The 22,107-nt window shown below is 40.9% G+C and overlaps 1 protein-coding gene across 3 annotated transcripts; it reads left to right on the forward strand.

The window, feature by feature from the left end:
• The first annotated feature begins 15 nt into the window (after nucleotides 1-15).
• On the forward strand, nucleotides 16-21,977 carry LOC110530417 (solute carrier family 22 member 7). Of its 3 annotated transcripts, none has more exons than XM_036986762.1 (12): nucleotides 16-67; nucleotides 5,976-6,151; nucleotides 6,766-7,182; nucleotides 7,943-8,046; nucleotides 8,142-8,296; nucleotides 8,507-8,675; nucleotides 9,342-9,465; nucleotides 11,668-11,777; nucleotides 13,701-13,915; nucleotides 14,235-14,343; nucleotides 14,796-15,008; nucleotides 21,584-21,977. In XM_036986762.1, the coding sequence occupies exons 3-12, from the start codon at nucleotides 6,805-6,807 to the stop codon at nucleotides 21,660-21,662; spliced, it is 1,656 nt and encodes a 551-aa protein (XP_036842657.1). In that variant the 5' UTR covers nucleotides 16-67; nucleotides 5,976-6,151; nucleotides 6,766-6,804; the 3' UTR covers nucleotides 21,663-21,977. The 3 variants fall into 3 exon arrangements, with proteins under 3 accessions (XP_036842657.1, XP_036842641.1, XP_036842649.1); XM_036986746.1 differs by lacking the exon at nucleotides 16-67 and adding an exon at nucleotides 6,426-6,518 and having other exon boundaries at nucleotides 5,744-6,151; XM_036986754.1 differs by lacking the exon at nucleotides 16-67 and having other exon boundaries at nucleotides 5,746-6,151.
• The last annotated feature ends 130 nt before the right edge of the window (nucleotides 21,978-22,107 follow it).

Below are 22,107 nucleotides of genomic sequence, written 5' to 3' on the forward strand. Positions count from 1 at the left end.
CGTTAAATTCCTATTTTTACTCTGTTCCATCTGACTGTGCAATCCACTGTCTCATCATCCCAGCCAGGTATTTATAAACTTGATCTCCACTATAAAAAGCATCTAGACATTATCTCACATTTCTTTTAGACTAACGTTTAGTTTTCAACAGGGGAGATTTGTATAAACCTTGCTGTCTATCTCTCCGACATTTGCAACATTGTTTCAATATTCAAACTCGATGTCCAACTGTCCCATAGTAATGAATGTGTAGGGGCATAGTTATTATGGATATATACAAAGAAATGTAAATTGAAAAAAGGTCATACGAAATTAAGTGCAGCTAGTTTGCAGTCTTTCCAGCTTCAGTTCAAAGTTATTGACTGGGTCGCGTCTATAGATACAGAACAAAAAGAACGAACGACTGGGTCATGTCCATAGATACAGAACAAAAAGAACGAGCGACAGGATCACGTCTCTAGCAACCCTAGACTTGTGTATGGACTATATCTTGTGGAAGGAGTTGGTTGGTCACATATGTAATATTTAAGTGGTAATGTCCTTGAAGCCGGGGTTTGTTGGATATATTGGCACAATTTGCTGGCCATCGATGAACACTTGTACCAATATATCCAACAAACACCGGCTTTTCGGGCATTACCAGTTAAATATTACATATGTGACCGACCGGCTCGATTCGGTCTTGTGTAGCAAAATTTGAAATAGTTTTTTTTACATTGGCTAAAAGTAGAGATTCAGAGCTAGCATATTGTAAATATGGGAGAGTAATTCTGCTTTGAAAGTTGATAAACTTGTAACCACATTTTTGAGAAAATGGCCCTTGAATGATTTAGTGAACCTACTGAGCTCTTTGTCTACACCATCCTTCACACCCTCTTAAGCCTTAGCCCTACCCATCTCTTTAAGGATTCACATGTGAGGCCATATAATAAACAACCAAAGATTTCAAGACTGTTTTTTTTTTAACTAGGCAAGTCAGTTAAGAACAAATTCTTATTTACAATGACAGAACAGTGGGTTAACTGCCTTGTTCAGGGGCAAAACAACAGATTTTTTACTTTGTCAGCTCAGGGATTCGATCTAGAAACCTTTCAGTTACTGGCCCAACGCTCTAACCACCTGGCTACCTGCTGCCCCGTTTATACTACGGCTATCGACAGTTGTCGCAGTGACATCATGAACATTCTATTGTCGTCCGACATCAAACTTATCGTTGTCATTATGAAAAAGTATAATCACAAAAACTACAGGCTGCATGACATCAGCAGCCTGGTGGTCCAAAATAGCATAACTAGTGTATTTTAACACCAATAAACCCATCTGTTTGGAAATTAATTTAATATAATGTCAATCTAACAAACCAGGTAACTAAAAGCTACTTTCTAAACAATGTTTTGGTTCTTTTCTAGCTTGTTAGCTAGCTAATGTTAAGTTAGCTGGCTAGCCAGTTCAAATAATGACCATATCATATAGCTGGCAATGTCTTCACTTTAGTTAATTTGTCTTCATTATTACAGAACAAGATCATTGTTTACAAGTGAATGGCGAGCCAATTACAGAAAATAGCTTACGTTTGTTTGTGAGTGTGACAAAATAAAAGCAGAGCATTCTAGCAGAGAACTTTTGAGCTTGGACACTGTCTCGTTGGCCTAACGTTATGTACTAATTTGACTTTGGTGCAGGTCATGTTCTTCACATTACCGTCTCTGGTAAACACATACTATATCAAATAAAATCTAAGTTTATCTGTCACATGCACAGGATACAGAAGGTGTAGTGAAATGGTTACTTACATAGTGGAGTCTTTTGTTTAGACATGTAGCTAGCTAGCTAAACAATGAACCATAATCCCAACTCATAACATTACTACCCAGCTCAAATCTGCAGGTAGCTAACCAGCCAGGTTCAATGTTAGCTAGCTAGCTTACATTAGCCTATAACTAGCAATGCAAATGGCTCTGAGATACAAATAATATTACTACACAGATCATACGCTTAACGTTAGCTAGCTAGCTGACTACGCTTTAACTTGAAATGAAAATGACTTTCTGACTAAATTCGAAACGTATAATATCTGAAAATGTAGCTAGCTAGACTATCTTACCCATATACATGGAAGGACGCTTCTCCCTCTTTGTCACAGATGCCATAGTTGCCATTAGTTTGAAGAAATGTTCAGATATTATACGTTTTGAATTTAGTAATCCGTAGACAGGTGTTTTATACAACAGCCTTCTGTCTTCCCTTTTTTACTCCCTCTGCATATTTGCAATCAAATGCCAGAATTTTCTCCATCTCCTTAGCTATCATACTCTAATTCCACCAGGCATTCCACTGATTTCAAAACTCGGTCCTCCAGAAAGTGGAGAACAACACTTTTGCAGTTCTACTAAGTGATATCTTTCAAAAATTCCGCGTTAGAAAGGATTACCTACACATACTAACCAGCTCATATTATTGACAGAGGCATGCTATATCACTGACCAATCCAAACTCATCTCTCAGCATGTCCAGCCCATCCATTATCTCAGCCAGTCATGGCTAGCAGGAAGGTTCCTGACTTTTTCCGTGACTAAACCAACTCGTAATTTAACAATTCTATTTGTATTTGCAGATGGCACACACGGTTGTTATTAAGGCACATGAAAGTTCACGTTCCAGAAGGCATTTCTGACAAAAAAACACATTTTGATACAAATATTTTTAAAATACGTTCAAATGCCTCTCCTGTGAAGTAGTGAGGTACGACATTTTCCTACTTTCCTGAAACAAGTCACATATATGTCAACTCTGTCATACAAACAAACTGGTTGACTTGAGTGGTTCTATAATAAGACTTGGGTCCGGATTCTATCAAATCTTGCTTAGGAATGTTTACTGTATGTACAGTACATGGCCGTGGGTAGATTCTTTGGGGTTGGGGGGGTGCAGGTTTTTTTCTGTTTTTTTCTTAGGGGGTGCTGCAGCACCCTCAGCACCCCTACTCCCGGAGGCTACGTGTATGTAGTATTACTGCCTACACAATTAGCCTACATCTGCAGAAATACACAGCTGCCTTGAAAACCGTTGTGCTGCTTTGTTGCCATGTGTGTCTTCAGCTCTGTTCTAAGGAAACATGATTATTATTATTTGTTGTTGTTATTGTTGTTGGACAAAGGAGAATGTAAAACGCCAGGAAATCTGCTCAAGGTGATTTTAATTTATTAAATCTGAGACACGTGTGATCTTATCCAAATGTAATAAAAGTTTGAAATTATTATGTTTTTGTGAAATACTAATGATGTTTGTGCTACTTGCAGTACATTTGCAGTCTACAAATGATTTATAATTATGTTGTGAAAACAATTCCGCCAGCTGCTGAATGTAGATTGGGCCCCCTGCCCTAAGAGGTACTAATGAAGAGCATAGGGCTGTAACCATGGTGTTCAAGTGGCCATCAACTTCTTTTTTAATCTATTTTGGAACTGCTGTCCAAGCAATAAATCCAATCCTTGGCAGTGCTTCAGATGATTAATAAAATAGCTAGTTCTAAAGTAATGCACACATCCATCCAAACATTGTATTTGAAGTACAGGAGAGTGTGCAGCTGTTTCATTTAGAACTCAAGAATACAGGACCCTTTTACTCTTCTAAAGACAAGTTCTCTTTTGAAGACAAACATGTAATTTGTGTGTCTCCTTGGCTGTGGAACAAAAGCAGCATTGATCCAATCCCATAGTCCATGAGCATGTCAAGCGAAATTCACTGAATAAAGCAAACAGTAAACTACTGTTGACCAAATAATGAGGTCCGACTTGTAAAGGAGTGAGGATACAACTCAAGGAATCTCGGACAGTTCTTCCAGGTTCAACCTCTTTAATGATGCATCAACAGAAGGATTCAAATGAACACCATACCAAGAGTTTTACATCTCCTACTGTATACTGTATTATTTCAACGTACATTAACATGTACTCTACATTCTCATTGTTTAGCACAGAACCACATACATTCTCAATGGTCAATATGGAAACCTCAGTTCAGTTAGACGATTACTTCAGTGTCTGTAGGTCTTGACGTGCATTCAATTTTTTTTTATTGTCAAACATATTCAATGGAAACGAAAACAGCCTTGATAAATTGGCCCATAGCTTCCTGAGAAGAGCAGAGTTAACATACACACAGTGCTTGAGATCAAACATACTTTTATCTGATGCGTACTACAGATTCATATTTGTGTGTTAATATATTTGTATAAATTGAATATACACTGAGAGTGAAGCGATGATCCCTTATCGATGTCACTTGTTAAATATACTTCAGTTAGTGTAGATGAAGCAGGGGAGACAGGGTAAAGAAGGATTTTGAAGCCTTGGGACAAGAGACATGGATTGTGTGTGTGTGCCATTCAGACGGTGAAGGGGCAAGACAAAAGATTGAAGTGCCTTTGAACGGGGTATGGTAGTAAGTGCCAATCGCACCAGTTTGTGTCAAGAACGACAACACTGCTGGGTTTTTCACGCTCACAGTTCCTTGTGTGTATCAAGAATGGTCCACAACCCAAAGGACATCTAGCCAACTTGACACAACTGTGGGAAGCACTGGAGTCAACATGGACCAGCATCCCTATGGAACGCTTTCAACACCTTGTAGAGTCCATGCCCCGACGAACTCAATGCAAGTCAATATTGCAACTAAATATTAGGAAGGTGTTTTTAATGTTTTGTAAACTCAGTGTATATTAAATTATTTTAATTGAGGATATACAGTATATCTATATATATATCTGCATGTTCACACCTTTTAAATCATCCTAGTACCGGCCTCTAAAATCATTGACATGTGCCACCATTGACATATGGCATCAGTAATTGTCTTAAAGTAAATACATTTGTATTATTTTGAAAGAATATCTGTCAACTAGAAAAGAACATTAACTGAAGTAAATGTGGTGTGCTTGCTAGTCTTGGAGTATGTATGGTTGTGAAATAGTATTAGTTGTGGTATTAGTGGTAGTAACGGCAGTAGTAATGGTAGAAGTAGTAATGGTAGTAATAGGGTTTTCATAGGCTTTGTATTAGTATTGTGACCTATTTTGGGGTGGTTTCTAGCCTTGGAGTTATTATAGTGGGTTATAGTGGGCTAGTATAGTAAGCTATAGTAAGTACTATATGATCATAAGCCATGTAATGGGTTTTTAAGCTCTCAACATTTTTCAGTTTGAACATTCTGTAAGTTTTGTGGCAATGATTTGAGTTTAGTTTTGAAGTCTGCATTCCGCAATGAAAATTTATTATAGTTTAGACATTTTGAATGGTAGCAAAAAAGTGTGTTTAAGCCATCTAAGTTGAGTCAGTCCTAATTCATTTGCATGCAAAGAGGCACCAGATAGTCTGGTAACAATGCCAACACGGTGAATGCATAAGAAAGACATTTGAATACAATGTGAATACGTGACAAACCTTTATCAGATCGTGATTGGATCATGTTGATCAGATCACAAAACTCACATGTTAGCACAAGGTGTAAAGGAGACTTTAGTGTCAGTACCTACTTTTTTCTGTATCACAGCATATTTATTACAAGAATGTGAAAACACTCAAAAGAAAAACATTGTGTGTGTGTGGACAATGAACTATATTGACTTATGCACAATGTCAGCAGTGTATCAACGTACCAATATGTTGTGACAAAAAAATATTATATAAACAAATTATAAAATGTTTGTCACACCTCTCCAATCAGAACAGCTCAGCTCTTGGCCAATGTGCTTGCCTCACACTGGTCCAGCTGTCAGCTAACACAACAGTCTAGTTTCTGAACTCTGCTCCCAGCGCAGGGGTTCAGGAGGTGGGGAGAGAGGGGGAGTGTGATTGAGTCTGGAAGTGGCATAAACTTTGTTTCCCATTTTGGTTATCTGGGGTCTGGGAACATATTTCCTCAAAGCTTATCGAAGGTGACTTAGAGACCTATCTACTTATACTTCTGTTGGAAAGCCAGTGGAGGTGTTTCTACCTGAGAAGGACGTGTTTCCAGTAGAAAGGACATCAGAAGCTCTTAGAACTCACGACTTCATCCTGTGGGGAGAGTTGTCTGTGGTTCCACTGCTAGAGGGAAGTACTGGCCAGAAGAGTCTCTCGCCCACCCTCTCTGGACCCAAGACCTCTACTAAGTAAGTCCTAAATGATTTAATCCTCTCAAGCTCCGTGGATGAATACAGATGTAGGATCTTAATTTGAGCCAGTTTGCTACAGCAGGCAAATAATCCTGCAGCAACAGGAAATGTGAATTATTATGTGGATTATAATTAAATCCTTAAGAGTGTGTGTGTGTCAATCTAAGTAACATAATAAAATAAACCCCCATCAAAATCTGTCAGTTTAAGCTAAAATATATATATTTTTTGCATGGACTGCATGTCAATCCATCGCATCCACATTTGTCAGCCTTACGCATCTGCATAGAAGGAGGCCGAGCTACAGCAATGTTTGTCAGACTGAGAAATCCCGAAAATCGGTCTTCTCATGTCCGTCCGAAAGGTAAAACCCCCATAAGCCCACGGTCCGAAAGGTAAAACCCCCATAAGCCCACGGAACTCGTCTGAAGTCAGTAACGCTGATGTGCCAACTTCTTTCTGTAGTGTGCGAACCGTTTGGGCTACAAACTAATATGACCTCACTTTTATGATTGTGTTCTCCGTTTTGCTCTACACCCCCAAACAACACAGTAGGGTATGTGTCAATTTTCTGCATGGTTTAAATTACATTGATTGTCTTCCACTTTTAGCTGTATTGCAAAGGATCACCCTCTTGCCCAAGCTTGAGGATGAAGTTTGACAACATTCTAGAGGAGATCGATGGCTGTGGATGGTTTCAGGTGCTGATCGTCACTCTGCTCTGTATCCCTCGAGTGATACTACCGTGTCACTTCCTGCTGAATAACTTCATTGCCGCCGTACCCTCTCACCACTGTGACCTCAGCGCTCTGGATGATGGCAGCCTCTTTGGGAATCTGACCCAGGAGCAGAGACTGACTGTCAGCGTTCCAGTACAGGAAGATGGAACTCCAAGCTCCTGTAAGATGTTCCCAGAGCCCCAGTTCCACATCCTGTCCAACTCCAATAACAGTGATCTAGCTACAGTCCCCTGTCAGAATGGATGGACATATGACAACAGCACCTTCAAATCCACTATGGCAACAGAGGTAAAATACTTCCAATGATATCAGTTGAGTGGTGGATAGCTGATGGTAATGGTTCAAAGGCCAAAGCAAATTACAAAGGTTGACAAGATAAAAGGAATATAGCAGAGGAAGGCAACAGGCCAAATTCGTCCTGCAAGCGATTTTATTCTTAAGAAAAAAAGAAAAACGTAATTCAGCTCAAAATGATTTTACGTTGGCATTTCCATTCCCAAGTATCCCAATGATTAAATAGAGAGACAAACAGTGTGTGATCGATCCTGTCTCAATATAATGAAGGTATGAAACGATTATGATATTGCCAAATGAAATGTAGACGTCTTGCCCGTTTGGTCTTAATTGTGGTCGTTGCAGTACATTAATGATTATAATGATGTTCTGGCCCCCCGACCTACGACCAGCAGATTAATGTCATTTTGTATTAACCAAGGATTTGAGCAAATTATACAGTGTCTTGAACCATGAACACAATACAGAACCAAATTGAAAACTCTGTAAGACAATTAAGAGAGAAAAATGTTTTAAATGAGACCCCTCAGAGTTAGTCAATTATTTTCAAATTCCCTGGTTTGTTGTTATAGCCACATGACATGCAATTCTGTGCCCATTTATTCAATCAGAATTTCACTGGTTAGATATTGTCCCCACTTTAAGTAACATACTATTATCATTATTATTATCCTACTTCAACTGGTACATATGATAGGAATTGTGAACTCATGCTTTCTTGACTGTCACTATCATTGCTCCTCTTTCTATAAAGTGGGACCTTGTCTGTGACAGAAAAGGCATGAATAAAGCCACAGCCACCATCTTCTTTGTTGGCGTGATGATTGGAGCTATAGCCTTTGGTACCCTCACTGACAAGTAGGTCATTTTACCCCAATACCTGATATCTACATTCTTTCTTTATACATTGAATTATTTATTTGTGGCTATGTTTCTTGAATGCTCTTTTCCAGGTTTGGGAGGAAGCCTATGCTATTGGTGTCCTATACCATATCCATGGTATTTGGATTTGCCAGTGCATTCTCTAACTCCTATACCATGTTCGGAGTGATGAGATTCTTTACTGGCTTTGGACTTACAGGCATCAGCATCATCTCGACCGTTCTCAGTAAGCTAAGCTCTATAGATTTCATATGAACAAAATGTTTGACTCCATTGCTAAGCAATTTAATGAAATGCAGTTAGGAAAGTATTACCTAACAACATGTTAATACAGTGTATTTAATAGCGTAGTTAGTGTTGTTACAGAGGTATAAGATAAACTTTATGTAAAGTGAAACCCAACAACATTTTTTAACTCTATTTACATTCTTTCAAGGTGTGGAGTGGGTGGACATTAAGCACCGGGCTTTAATAGGTATAACGGGCAGCATGGCCTGGTCGTTTGGCAACATGATGCTAGCGGGCATTGCGTATCAAGTGAATGATTGGCGGATGCTAATGATAGCTGTCTCTGCACCCCTGGGCTTGGCTATCATCACTTGGTGGTAAGAATACACTGGGTGATATCCGGACCATATCCTAAACATATCAATGGATATCTGGATTTGACATGTTTTTGATACAGCATGGTACAAGATGCAGACGAAGATGCATAACTATACATGTGTAACCAGCCACCACCATGGTGTAGAAGAACTCACCTGAATAATGCACATTCCAAATTTTGCGTCACATACAGTATACTACTGTATAATATAAACTGGGTGGTTCGAGCCCTGAATGCTGATTGGCTGAAAGCCATGGTATATGAGGCCACATACCACGGGTATGACAAAACATGTATATTTTACTGTTCTAGTTACATTTGAAGCCAGTTTATAATAGCAATAAAGCACCTCTGTGGTTTGTGTTGTATGGCCAATTTACCACGACTAAGGGCTGTATTCAGGCACTCTCTATACCACACACCCTCGGGCCTTATTGCTTAAATATAGTTCACTACAGTGTTGTAGTGACCTTAGGACAAGGTCCTTAGTGACCTCTTCAAGAGGGTCGGCCCACTTCTTGGCATAACAGTTGAAGTGTTGGACGAGTCACAGGAACCCAAGTTCGAGTCAGGATTTGAGGCTACACTCCAAATTCACTACATTATGCAGGGAAATTGTTATTATTGTGCTTTGACCCATTGTAATGGTTCATCATCACTGCAGGTGGCTCCCTGAGTCTGCCAGGTGGCTCATAGCCAATGGCAAAGTGGAAAGAGCCCATCTTTACCTGGAGAAATGTGCTCGTTTTAACAACAGAAAGGACTTCACGTCCAAAATCAAACTTGAGGTAAATGCAACAATTTTCAGTTGCTAGTATTTACTGCTAATATTTACTCTTATTCAAAAATGCGCATGGCATGCGATCATTTATACAGCTTTATTACAGTTATGAGGTGTTAGAAAGAGCATAGGTTTGAAGCACAAATATACAGTACCAGTCAAAAGTTTGGACACACCTACTAATTCAAGGGCTTAACTTAATTTTTTACTATTTTCTACATTGAAGAATAATAGTGAAGACATCAAAACTATGAAATAACACATATGGAATCATGTAGTAACCAAAAAAGTGTTAAACAAATCAAAATGCATTTGATATTTTATATTTGAGATTCTTCAAGTAGCCACCCTTTGCCCTGATGACACACTATTGGCATTCTCTCAACCAGCTTCATGAGGTAGTCACCTAGAATGCATTTCAATTAACAGGTGTGCCTTGTTAAAGTTAATTTGTGGAATTTATTTTCTTCTTAATGCGTTTGAGCCAATCAATTATGTTGTGACAAGGTAGGGGTGGTATACAGAAGATTGCCCTATTTAGTAAAAGACAAAGTCCGTATTATGGCAAGAACTACACAAATAAGCAAAGAGAAACGACAGTCCATCATTGGTCAGTCAACCCGTAAAATTTCAAGAACGTTGAACATTTCTTCAAGTGCAGTCGCAAAAACCATCAAGCGCTATGATGAAACTGGCTCTCGAGGACCTCCACAGGAAAGGAAGACCCAGAGTTACCTCTGCTGCAGAGGTTAAGTTCATTAGAGTTACCAGCCTCAGAAATTGCAGCCCAAATAAATGTTTCACATGGTTCAAGGAGCAGACACATCTCAACATCAACTGTTCAGAGGAGACTGCGTGAATCAGGCCTTCATGGTCGAATTGCTGCAAATAAACCACTACTAAAGGACATCAATAAGAAGAAGAGATTTGTTTGGGCCAAGAAACATAAACATGGACATTAGACCAGTGGAAATCTGTCCTTTGGTCTGATGACTCCAAATTTGAGATTTTTGGTTCCAACAGACGTGTCTTTGTGAGATGCAGAGTAGGTGAATGGATGATCTCCGTATGTGTGGTTCCCATCGTGAAGCATGGAAGAGGAGGTGTGAAGGGGAGGGGGTGCTTTGCTGGTGACACCGTTTGTAATTTATTTAGAATTCAAGGCACACAAACAGCATGGCTACCACAGCATTCTGCAGCAATACATCATCCCATCTGCTTTGCGCTTAGTGGGACTATCATTTATTTTTCAACAGGACAATGACCCGACACACCTCCAGGCTGTGTAAGGGCTATTTGAACAAGAAGGAGTGTGATGGAGTGCTGCATCAGATGACCTGACCTCCACAATCACCCAACCTCAACCCAAATGAGATGGTTTGGGATGAGATGGACCGCAGAGTGAAGGAAAAGCAGCCAACAAGTGCTTAGAATATGTGGGAACTCCTTCAATACAGTTGGACAAGCATTCCAGGTGAAGCTGGTTGAGAGAATGCCAAGAGTGTGCAAAGCTGTCATCAAGGCAAAGGGTGGCTACTTTGCAGAATCTCAAATAGAAAATATATTTTGATTGATTTAACACTTATTTTTTTACTACATGATTCCATATGTGATATTTCATCGTTTTGATGTCTTCACTATTATTCTACAATGTTGAAAATAGTACAAATAAAGAAAACCCCTGGAATGAGTAGGTGTGTCCAAACTTTTGACTGGTACTGTCTGTGGAGGATACAATAGCCATAAATGTAACACACTGGAACTAACTATCCCAAGCCAGCAGCATACCGCCCTGCATCCCACTGCTGCCTTGCTTCTGAAGCTAAGCAGGGTTGGTCCCTGGATGGAAGACCAGATGCTGTTGGAGGGCCAGTGGGAGGCACCCTTTCCTCTGGTCTAAAAAATAACTACCATTGCCCTGTGTAGGGTGCTGTATTTTGGATGGGATGTTAAATGGGTGTCCTGACTCTCTGTGGTCACTAAAAATCCCACGGCACTTATCATAAGAGTAGGGGTGTTAACCCCAGTGTCCTGGATAAATTCCCACTCTGCCCCTCATACCGTTACCTAATCATCCCCAGTTTACAATTGGCTCATTCATCTCCCCTGTAACTATTCCCCATGCTCTAAATGAGAATGTTTTCTCAGTCAACTTACCTGGTCAAATAATTAAAATAAACTAACTTAGCCTCTCTCCCATACTGCTTAGCACCTGTCTGATGTGGTTGGCACGGACAACCATAACAAGACCTACTCCTACCTGGACCTGGTGAGGACCCCAAAGATGAGAAGACTGGCTCTACTAACAGGCATAGTGTGGTGAGTATTTATGACTCTAATAACAGGCATAGTGTGGTGAGTATTTCTGGCTCTAATAACAGGCATAGTGTAGTGAGTATTTCTGGCTCTACTAACAGGCATAGTGTGGTGAGTATTTATGACTCTAATAACAGGCATAGTGTGGTGAGTATTTCTGGCTCTAATAACAGGCATAGTGTGGTGAGTATTTATGACTCTAATAACAGGCATAATGTGGTGAGTATATCTGGCTCTAATAACAGGCATAGTGTGGTGAGTATTTATGGCTCTAATAACAGGCTTAGTGTGGTGAGTATTTATGACTCTAATAACAGGCATAGTGTGGTGAGTATTTATGACTCTAATAACAGGCATAGTGTGGTGAGTATTTCTGGCTCTACTAACAGGCATAGTGTGGTGAGTATTTATGGCTCTACTAACAGGCTTAGTGTGGTGAGTATTTATGACTCTAATAACAGGCATAGTGTGGTGAGTATTTATGACTCTAATAACAGGCATAGTGTGGTGAGTATTTATGACTCTAATAACAGGCATAGTGTGGTGAGTATTTATGGCTCTAATAACAGGCATAGTGTGGTGAGTATTTATGGCTCTACTAACAGGCTTAGTGTGGTGAGTATTTATGACTCTAATAACAGGCATAGTGTGGTGAGTATTTATGACTCTAATAACAGGCATAGTGTGGTGAGTATTTCTGGCTCTAATAACAGGCATAGTGTGGTGAGTACCCCTGGTCTCATATCTGTCACAAATCATTACACAGTTTTGTGTCTATTTGTATGTACTGTATGGACTGGTTTGGGGCTGTATGGACTGGTTTGGGGCTGTATGGACTGGTTTGCAGTACTGTATAGACTGGTTTGGGGCTGTATGAACTGGTTTGCAGTACTGTATAGACTGATTTGGGCTGTATGGACCGGTACTGTATAGACTGGTTTGGGGCTGTATGGACTGGTTTGAACTGGTTTGGACTGTATGGACTGGTTGGGCTATATAGACCGGTACTGTATAGACTGGTTTGGGGCTGTATAGACTGGTTTGGGCTGTATGGACTGGTTTGGACTGTATGGACCGGTACTGCATAGACTGGTTTGCGGCCCATACAGTACACAAACCAATGAAGAATCTCCATTGAAAGTGCTTCTTAATACAGGACTAGTTTTAGGCCTAGATTCAATTAGATCAAACATTAACCAGTGATAGCACACACCTGCATAGCTGATGTTTTGGCAGAGTCAGAGGTGGACTAGTTTTAGTGATGTAAAATCGTGAGTAGCTGCCCTTGCAATGATTGTCACGAAGCCACAACCGCCCCACTCACGTTAGAAGATTAGAACAAGAAAGTGTAGGCTATATGGAAATAATTATGCTCAAGTGGAAAAATTATAACACTAAGTAATGAAGATTTTTATCAAGTGTAAATTACATCTCACATTCCAGTGTTTGAACTTGTAAACAAGGCTGCATGGGATTTCTGTTAAGGCAGCCAATGGCAATGTCCGCTTTAGGTATAATGCCGGAAGCCACTTGTGGATTTGACAGGTCTAACGCAGTTCCACCTCTGACACCCCTGCAATGCGGATGTCGGCGAAAGCAGATCTGATTGGATAGAGCTCTTGATTAATCCTTTTCTGTAGAAAGTGTCCTTATGTGTCTGTGAGTTATCTTTTATCTTTATCAAGTCAAACATAATGTATACCTCATTGACTACTTTGGTAATGTCATCATATTTCCAGTCACGATAGTGTAATTTAGACTAAACAGTCATTAGCCTCCCAGAATGACTGGGCTTATCATGACTTTAGGGCACTGCTATAGAGGGCGGCTTGAGAACGTTCATAACAATGGCATGATGCGACCGAGTGACAGAGGTGCAACTTATGACAAACACAACGTAGATCTCATTGTGTTCTCTCCTCACAGGTATGGGGTGGCCTCAACATACTATGGGATCAGTTTAAACATTACAGGGTTTGGCCTGAATGTCTACCTCACCCACTTTATCTACTCTGCCATCGAGGTGCCCGCCAAGATGGTCGTCTACTTCTGTCTCGATACCATTGGTCGGAAACACTGCCAGGCAGGCACTCTTCTGCTAACGGGAACCTGCATCGCCATCAACATCTTTGTGCCCAAAGGTGACTACATAAATAGGCCATTATTATTGCTTTATAAATGATCATAAAGGTTGTATATTAATTATGAATTATAATGCTTATAATGCCTATATGCAAAGAAATTATATGAATAAAGAAATATATATGTATTAATATTGTATAAAAGGTTATAAATGCTTATGAACGTTTATAATAAAGTGCAACCCAAAATGAATACCTAGATGATTATGTGGAGTAAATTGGACAGTAAAGGAATGTTTATTATTTTGCCTTTTTTTCATCAGTGTTTGAGAGATGACAGTCTTATCCTCAGGATCTGTTGTTTTGTTCCTCTGTTCAGGTCAGTGGCATGTTCGCACCATCGTCGCTGTGCTTGGGAAAGGCCTATCAGAGGCCTCCTTCACCACTGTCATCTTGTATACGGCTGAACTCTACCCTACGGTCGTGAGGTCAGATTTACCGGAGCATTTTCACATTGAAACACTATTAGAGTTAATTTCTTCAAACTGAAGCATGCTTTATTTAACATTTTACATTGACATTTTAGTAATTTAGCAGACGATCTTAGCTAGAGCGACTGACAATTAGTGCATTCATCTTAAGATAGCTAGGTGAGACAACAACACATCACAATCGTATCAAGTACATTTTCCCTCAACAAAGTATTTATCAGCAAAGAGTGCGTCAGGGGAGCTGTGAGAGTTGCTCAGGCGCATAACAAAAATTACTAACAAAAATAAAAGAAATGTTACCTTTATTTTACCATGTTGTCCCATTGAGGTCAAAATACCTATTTTTCAAGGGAGACCTGTGGAATGCAATGCACGGTGTCCATATTAGGACAGCTTCAGTCTCAGCAGTAGTTTTCTGAGTCTCACTATCAACATTTTCCCCCTAACAGACAAAATGGGTTGGGTTACAATAACTTCATGGCTCGGTTGGGCGTGTCCATAGCACCCCTCATCATTCTATTGGAGGACGTGTGGAAGCCCCTCCCTGAAGTCATCATCTGTTGTGTGTCCATTCTTTCTGGTCTGGTGGCCTTCCTTCTCCCAGAAACCCACAATGCAAGGCTGCCAGAGACCATTGAGGATATTGAACAAACAAAAAAAAGGTAACCCAGCCGACTTCACAAAGATTGTCAGTGTAATTTGTAACCCGCTGTTACAGTATGTACCAGCAGTAGTGGAAAAAGTACCAAATGGTCATACTTGAGTAAAAGTAAAGATATCTTAACAGAAAATGACTCAAGTAAAAGTGATATTTACCCAGTAAAATACTACTTGGGTAAAAGTCTAAAAGTGTTTGTTTTTAAATATACTTAAGTATCCAAAGTAAACGTAATTTCAATAAATAATTTCAAATTCCTTATATTAAGCAAAACAGATGGCACGATTTTCTTGTTTTTGATTTATTTACGGATAGCCAGGGGAACAATAATTCTCATACATCAATTACAAACAAAGCATTTGTGTTTAGTAAGTCTGCCAGATCAGAGGCAGCAGGGAGCAATCAATCAATCAAATGTATTTATAAAGCCCTTCTTAAATCAACTGATGTCACAAAGTGTGGTACAGAAACCCAGCCTATAACCCCAAACAGCAAGCAATGCAGGAGTATAAGCACGGGGGCTAGGAAAAACTCCCTAGAAAGGCCAAAACCTAAGAAGAAACCTAGAGAGGAACCAGGCTATGAGGGGTGGCCAGTCCTCTTCTGGCTGTGCCGGGTGGAGATTATAACAGAACATGGCCAAGATGTTCAAATGTTCATAGATGACCAGCAGGGTCAAAAAATAATAACCACAGTGGTTGTAGAGGGTGCAACAGGTCAGCACCTCAGGAGTAAATGTCAGTTGGCTTTTCATAGCCGATCATTCACAGTATCTCTATCAAAACAGCAGGGACAGGTAGCACGTCGGGTGAACAGTTGAAACTGGATGACCACATGTTCTCATGATAAGTGCTTGAATTGGACCATTTTCTTGTCCAAGCATTCAAAATGTAACGAGTACTTTTAGGTGTCAGGGAAAATATATGGGAGTAAAAAGTACATGCTTTCTATGGAAATAGGGGAGTAAAAGTAAAAGTAGTCAACAAATTTAAATAGTATGTACAACGTTCGTACTTCAAAGTATTTGTACTTAGTTACTTTACACCACTGTCTACCAGGGCCGTCAGGAAAAGATGGTATGAGGCGGCATCCCTTGCAGTCAGAGTGCAGTATAACTGCAGTTATTCTGCAAATACTGCGTCCAAAATACCATAGTTGAATGAAGTTACTGCACTTTTACTGCAGTTTCAAAACTGCAATCTTTTTTTGCAAGGGATTTGCAACAGCACTTTTCTATCAGTTTGATTTAGTTTTATAAAATATATTGATGCATTAAAAAGACAGGCATAGGGTTGTTCTTTAGACCGATTTGTCAACTCAATTTCTCTGTCCCTTACATCAAAGTGCTGTTGCAGGCTCTTTGCATGTCTTGACCAATCAGATTCACGGAAATCGTAAGTCGTGCAAGACGGGCACAAGCACAAAGCTCAAGGCGCGCTCTCTGCTTTCCTCCGGAATTTGTTAAACAAGTGTGATAACACATCACTCCTGACAGACACAAGCAAAAACTATTCCATAAATGTAGCACCCTACACCTAAACATTAGCAATCTGACATGTTTTATTGTATGAAAAATATAATATTTTTCAGTCTGATCAACTGTAGGCTACTAACAACAGCAACTGCATAGTCTAGCCTTCTATGCACCCTGTCCCTCTAGCCAGGGTAAACAGTGGTATTTATAGCCCATTTGTTACCTAGACTTTTTCCATCCAAAATGATTAACTGCAATTAATCAATGAACACAATAGCTGACAAGTTTAGGCCTACAGTTGCATAGAGCAGGACTAAACCATGCAATCCAGTACAAAACAGCTCAGCCCTGTGCGTTTTATTGCAGCTACCCATGCAAATATGGGTAGCTGCAGCCCAATATGGCAACAGGAGTAAGGGTAGCTTCACCCTAATATGGCAACAGGAGTAAGGGTAGCTTCACCCTAATATAGCAACAGGAGTAAGGGTAGCTTCACCCTAATATGGCAACAGGAGTATGGGTAGCTTCACCCTAATATAGCAACAGGAGTAAGGGTAGCTTCACCCTAATATGGCAACAGGAGTATGGGTAGCTTCACCCTAATATAGCAACAGGAGTAATGGTAGCTTCACCCTAATATGGCAACAGGAGTATGGGTAGCTTCACCCCAATATGGCAACAGGAGTATGGGTAGCTTCACCCCAATATGGCGACAGGAGTATGGGTAGCTACAGCTCAATATGGCAACAGGAGTATGGGTAGCTGCAGCTCAATATGGCAACAGGAGTGTGGGTAGCTTCACCCCAATATGGCAACAGGAGTATGGGTAGCTTCACCCCAATATGGCGACAGGAGTATGGGTAGCTACAGCTCAATATGGCAACAGGAGTATGGGTAGCTGCAGCTCAATATGGCAACAGGAGTATGGGTAGCTTCACCCCATTATGGCAACAGGAGTATGGGTAGCTTCACCCCATTATGGCAACAGGAGTATGGGTAGCTGCAGCTCAATATGGCAACAGGAGTATGGGTAGCTGCAGCTCAATATGGCAACAGGAGTATGGGTAGCGTCACCCCAATATGGTGACAGGAGTATGCGTGAGTGGATATGTTGAAAGGAGTGGGCGTATGAAAAGAGAATCAGCTAATTGGGCAGCTTTGTTGTCACTCAAGACTGTTTGCGTGGCTGATTGGGCTGCACTACGAGTCGATATTAAAAGGCTCTGCATGGTAAATCTGACTTCTGCAGTTGCCATACAGCATTGTACGTCCTCTGCAGAAGTCAGGGCATTTATACTTCTTGAGCTTCGCTGAGCAGAGCAGAGCTGTTGTGAAGGAAGTTGTAGAGGAAGTGAGTTAGTGTTTATACAGGACCTCCCACCAAACAATCATGTCAATACGGAGCTATATGGGGCCCTCCACATTGTTACACAATTTGGGAGGCGCACGGAGATGCGCTACAGAGCTCAATTTGGCCACAGCATGCCTCTGGAAGCTCCAGAATTGTGTCACACCCTTCATACGGAGCCTCCGACCACATTTTCAGATCAAGCATGAATTGGCTTTAAGCAGGCAGTCAGTGCTCCAGTGTTGTGCCAGCTGACTTGAAGTGCTTCCTACTGGATATCATAGTCTTGTTGCCGGTGGTAGATAAGTGGACATTTTTTTCTCTCACATGATTTTATTTCAAGTAGGATTGTAGCCTACACAAGAAATAAGTAATATTGATAACCATTTAGATGTCACCTTGATACATACATAAACTCAACAAAAAAAGAAACGTCCTCTCACTGTCAACTGTGTTTATTTACAGAAAACTTAACATGTGTAAATATTTGTATGAACAGAACAAGATTCAACAACTGAGACATAAACTGAACAAGTTCCACAGACATGTGACTTACAGAAATTGAATAATGTGACCCTGAAAAAAGGGGAGGGGGGTCGAAATCAAAAGTAACAGTCAGCATCTGGTGTGGCCACCAGCTGCATTAAGATTTGCCAGTTCTTGCTGTGAGATGTCACCCCACACTTCCACCAAGGCATCTGCAAGTTCCCGGACATTTCTGGGGGGAATGGCCCTAACCCTCACCCTCCGATCCAACAGGTCCCAGATGTGCTCAATGGGATTGAGATCCAGGCTCTTCACTGGCCATGTCAGGACACTGACATTCCTGTCTTGCAGGAAATCCTGCACAGAACGAGCAGTATGGCTGGTGGCATTGTCATGCTGGAGGGTAATGTCAGGATGAGCCTGCAGGAAGGGTACCACATGAGGGAGGAGGATGTCTTCCCTGTAATGCACAGCGTTGAGATTGCCTGCAATGACAACAAGCTCAGTCCGATGATGCTGTAACACACCACTCCAGACCATGACAGACCCTCTCACAGTACCAACATTGCAATGTATTGCCCTGGCCACCTCTGCAGTCCTCATGCCTCCTTGCAGCATGCCTAAGGCACGTTCACACAGATGAGCAGGGACCCTGGGCATCTTTATTTTGGTGTTTTTCAGAGTCAGTAGAAAGGCCTCTTCAGTGTCCTAAGATTTCATAACTGTGACCTTAATTTCCTACCGTCTGTAAGCTACTAGTGTCTTAACGACCGTTCCACAGGTGCATGTTCATTAATTGTTTATAGTTAATTGAAAAAGCATGGGAAACAGTGTTTAAACACTTTACAATGAAGATCTGTGTAGTTATTTTGGTTTTTATAAATTATCTTTGAAAGACAGGGTCCTGAAAAAGGGAAGTTTCTTTTTTTGCTGAGTTAACATACAGTCTAAATCAAATCAAATCAAATGTATTTATATAGCCCTTTGTACATCAGCTGACATCTCAAAGTGCTGTACAGAAACCCAGCCTAAAACCCCAAACAGCAAGCAATGCAGGTGTAGAAGCACGGTGGCTAGGAAAAACTCCATAGAAAGGCCAAAACCTAGGAAGAAACCTAGAGAGGAACCATGCTATGTGGGGTGGCCAGTCCTCTTCTGGCTGTGCCGGGTGGAGATTATAACAGAACATGGCCAAGATGTTCAAATGTTCATAAATGACCAGCATGGTCAAATAATAATAATCACAATCAGAACAGTTGAAACTGGAGCAGCAGCACGGCCAGGTCGACTGGGGACAGAGAGGAGTCATCATGTCAGGTAGTCCTGAGGCATGGTCCTAGGGATCAGGTCCTCTGAGAGAGAGAAAGAAAGAGAGAAAGAGAGAATTAGAGAGAGCATACTTAAATTCACACAGGACACCGGATAGGACAGGAAAAGTACTCCAAATATAACAAATTGACCCTAGATAATCAAATTGCCAAGATAATCCATCCACCTGACAGGTGTGGCATATCAACAAGCTGATTAAACAGCACGATCATTACACAGGTGCACCTTGTGCTGGGGACAATAAAAGGCCACTCTAAAATGTGCAGTTTTGTCACACACATACCACAGATGTCTCAAGTTTTGAGGGAGCGTGCAATTTACATGCTGACTGCAGGAATGTCCACCAGAGCTGATGACAGAGAATTGAATATTCATTTGTCTTTGGCAATACGTCCAACCAGCCTCACAACTGCAGAACACGTATAACCACGCCAGCCCAGGACCGGTGGGTCCTGTTTTCTTCACCTGCTGTATCGTCTGAGACCAGCCACTCGGACAGCTGATGAAACTGAGGTGTATTTCGGTATGTAATAAAGCCCTTTTGTGGGGAAAAACTCATTCTGATTGGCTGGGCCTGGCTCCCCAGAGGGTGGAGAGTCTCTTCAATGAATGGGGGAAAGGTGTATTTATCCCCGGGACACACCAGAGCCCAGGTGTGTCCCATTTCGCTGATGACCACAGGTGGTATACAGAAGATAGCCCTATTTGGTAAAAGACCAAGTCCATATTATGACAAGAACAGCTCAAATAAGCAAAGAGAAACGACAATCCATCAATACTTTAAGACATGAAGGTCAGTCAATACGTAAAATTTCAACAACTTTGAAAGATTCTTCAAGTGCAGTCGCAAAAACCATCAAGCGCTATGATGAAGCTGTCTCTTGAGGACCTCCACAGGAAAGGAAGACCCAGAGTTACCTCTAAGGCAGAGGATAAGTTCATTAGAGTTACCAGACTCAGAAATGTCAGCCCAAATAAAGGCTTCACAGAGCTCAAGTAACAGACACATCTCAACATCAACTGTTCAGAGGAGACTGTGTGAATCAGGCCTTCATGGTCGAATTGCTGCAAAGAAACCACTACTAAAGGACACCAATAAGATGAAACACTAACAATGGTCATTAGACTGGTGGAAGTCTGTCCTTTCGTCTGATGAGTCCAAATTTTCTTTGTGAGACGCAGAGTAGGTGAACGGATGATGTCCGCATGTGTGGTTCCCACCATGAAGCATGGACGAGAAGGTGTGATGGTGTGGGGGTGCTTCGCTGGTGACACCGCCTGTGATTTATTTAGAATTCAAGGCACACAATCAGCATGGCTACCACAGTATTCTGTAGCGATCCACCATTCCATCTGGTTTGCTCTTAGTGGGACTATAATTTGTTTTTCAATAGGACAATGACCTAACACACCTCTAGGCTGTGTAAGTGTTATTTGACCAAGAAGGAGAGTGATGGAGTGCTGCATTAGATTACCTGGCCTCCACAATCACCTGACCTCAACCCAATTGAGATGGTTTGAGATGAGTTGGACAACAGATTGAGGGAAAAACAGCCAACAAGTGCTCAGCATATGTGGGAACTCCTTCAAAACTGGTTGGAAAAGCATTCCAGGTGAAGCTGGTTGAGAGATTGTTAAGAGTGTGCAAAGAGTGTGCAAGTGTTAAGAGTGTTAAGAGTGTTAAGAGTGTGCAAAGCTGTCATCAAGGCAAAGGGCTACTTGGCTACTTTGAAGAATCTCAAATAGAAAATCTATTTTTATTTGTTTAACACTTTTTGGGTTACTCATGAGTCCATATGTGTTATTTCATAGCTTTGATGTCTCCACTATTATTCAACAATGTAGAAAATAGTAAAAATAAAGAGAAACCCTTGCATGAGTAGGTGTGTCCAAACTTTTGACTGGTATGTACATAAACAAAAAATTGTCCTTCTCTCTCCAGAAATCCCATCTTTGTCTCACCGCTGGAGAAAACTGAGGTCCTGCTGAAGTCACAGAAAAATAATGAGCTGGATCAGTGACTGAGACATTTAATGAACTGCATAGGTGTTATTGTTTAGGGCCACATACTGTACACAAGTTTCAAACTGTTCCAAGAGTATGATATTTCTGACTTCAGAACTGTTGTACAGAGTGGCTATAGCATGCTGAGTTTGTAATTCTACCATTGCTTCTGTAATAAACCAATTCCAGTGGAACGTGTAGCATGCACCTTGTAGGTTCTGTAGCCAATCTCTTGTCTCTGTGGTTGATATACAGTATTTGAAGTGACTTCACGTTCAAACTATAGGCTACATCAGTATTCACATTCAATAAATATTTATATATTGCACGGACACAGGTTTCCAACACTGGTTTGTTTCATAATGTTGATACTTCAGTAGAAAGTTGTAGAAAGAGATGGGTAAGTAGACAGGGTGGAGAAAGGCTGGAGTCAGGAATTGAACCCTGATGTCATCTTCAGTG

This window comes from Oncorhynchus mykiss, chromosome 1 (assembly GCF_013265735.2).
Source record: "Oncorhynchus mykiss isolate Arlee chromosome 1, USDA_OmykA_1.1, whole genome shotgun sequence".
NCBI classification, from domain to species: Eukaryota; Metazoa; Chordata; class Actinopteri; order Salmoniformes; family Salmonidae; genus Oncorhynchus; species Oncorhynchus mykiss.

Excerpts from the sequence above, each read along its gene's own strand:
- LOC110530417 (XM_036986746.1), top strand. Across the intron at positions 8,297-8,506 it reads CATCATCTCGACCGTTCTCA|GTGTGGAGTGGGTGGACATT; the intron begins GTAAGCTAAGCT and ends CATTCTTTCAAG. Across the intron at positions 9,466-11,667 it reads CGTCCAAAATCAAACTTGAG|CACCTGTCTGATGTGGTTGG; the intron begins GTAAATGCAACA and ends CATACTGCTTAG.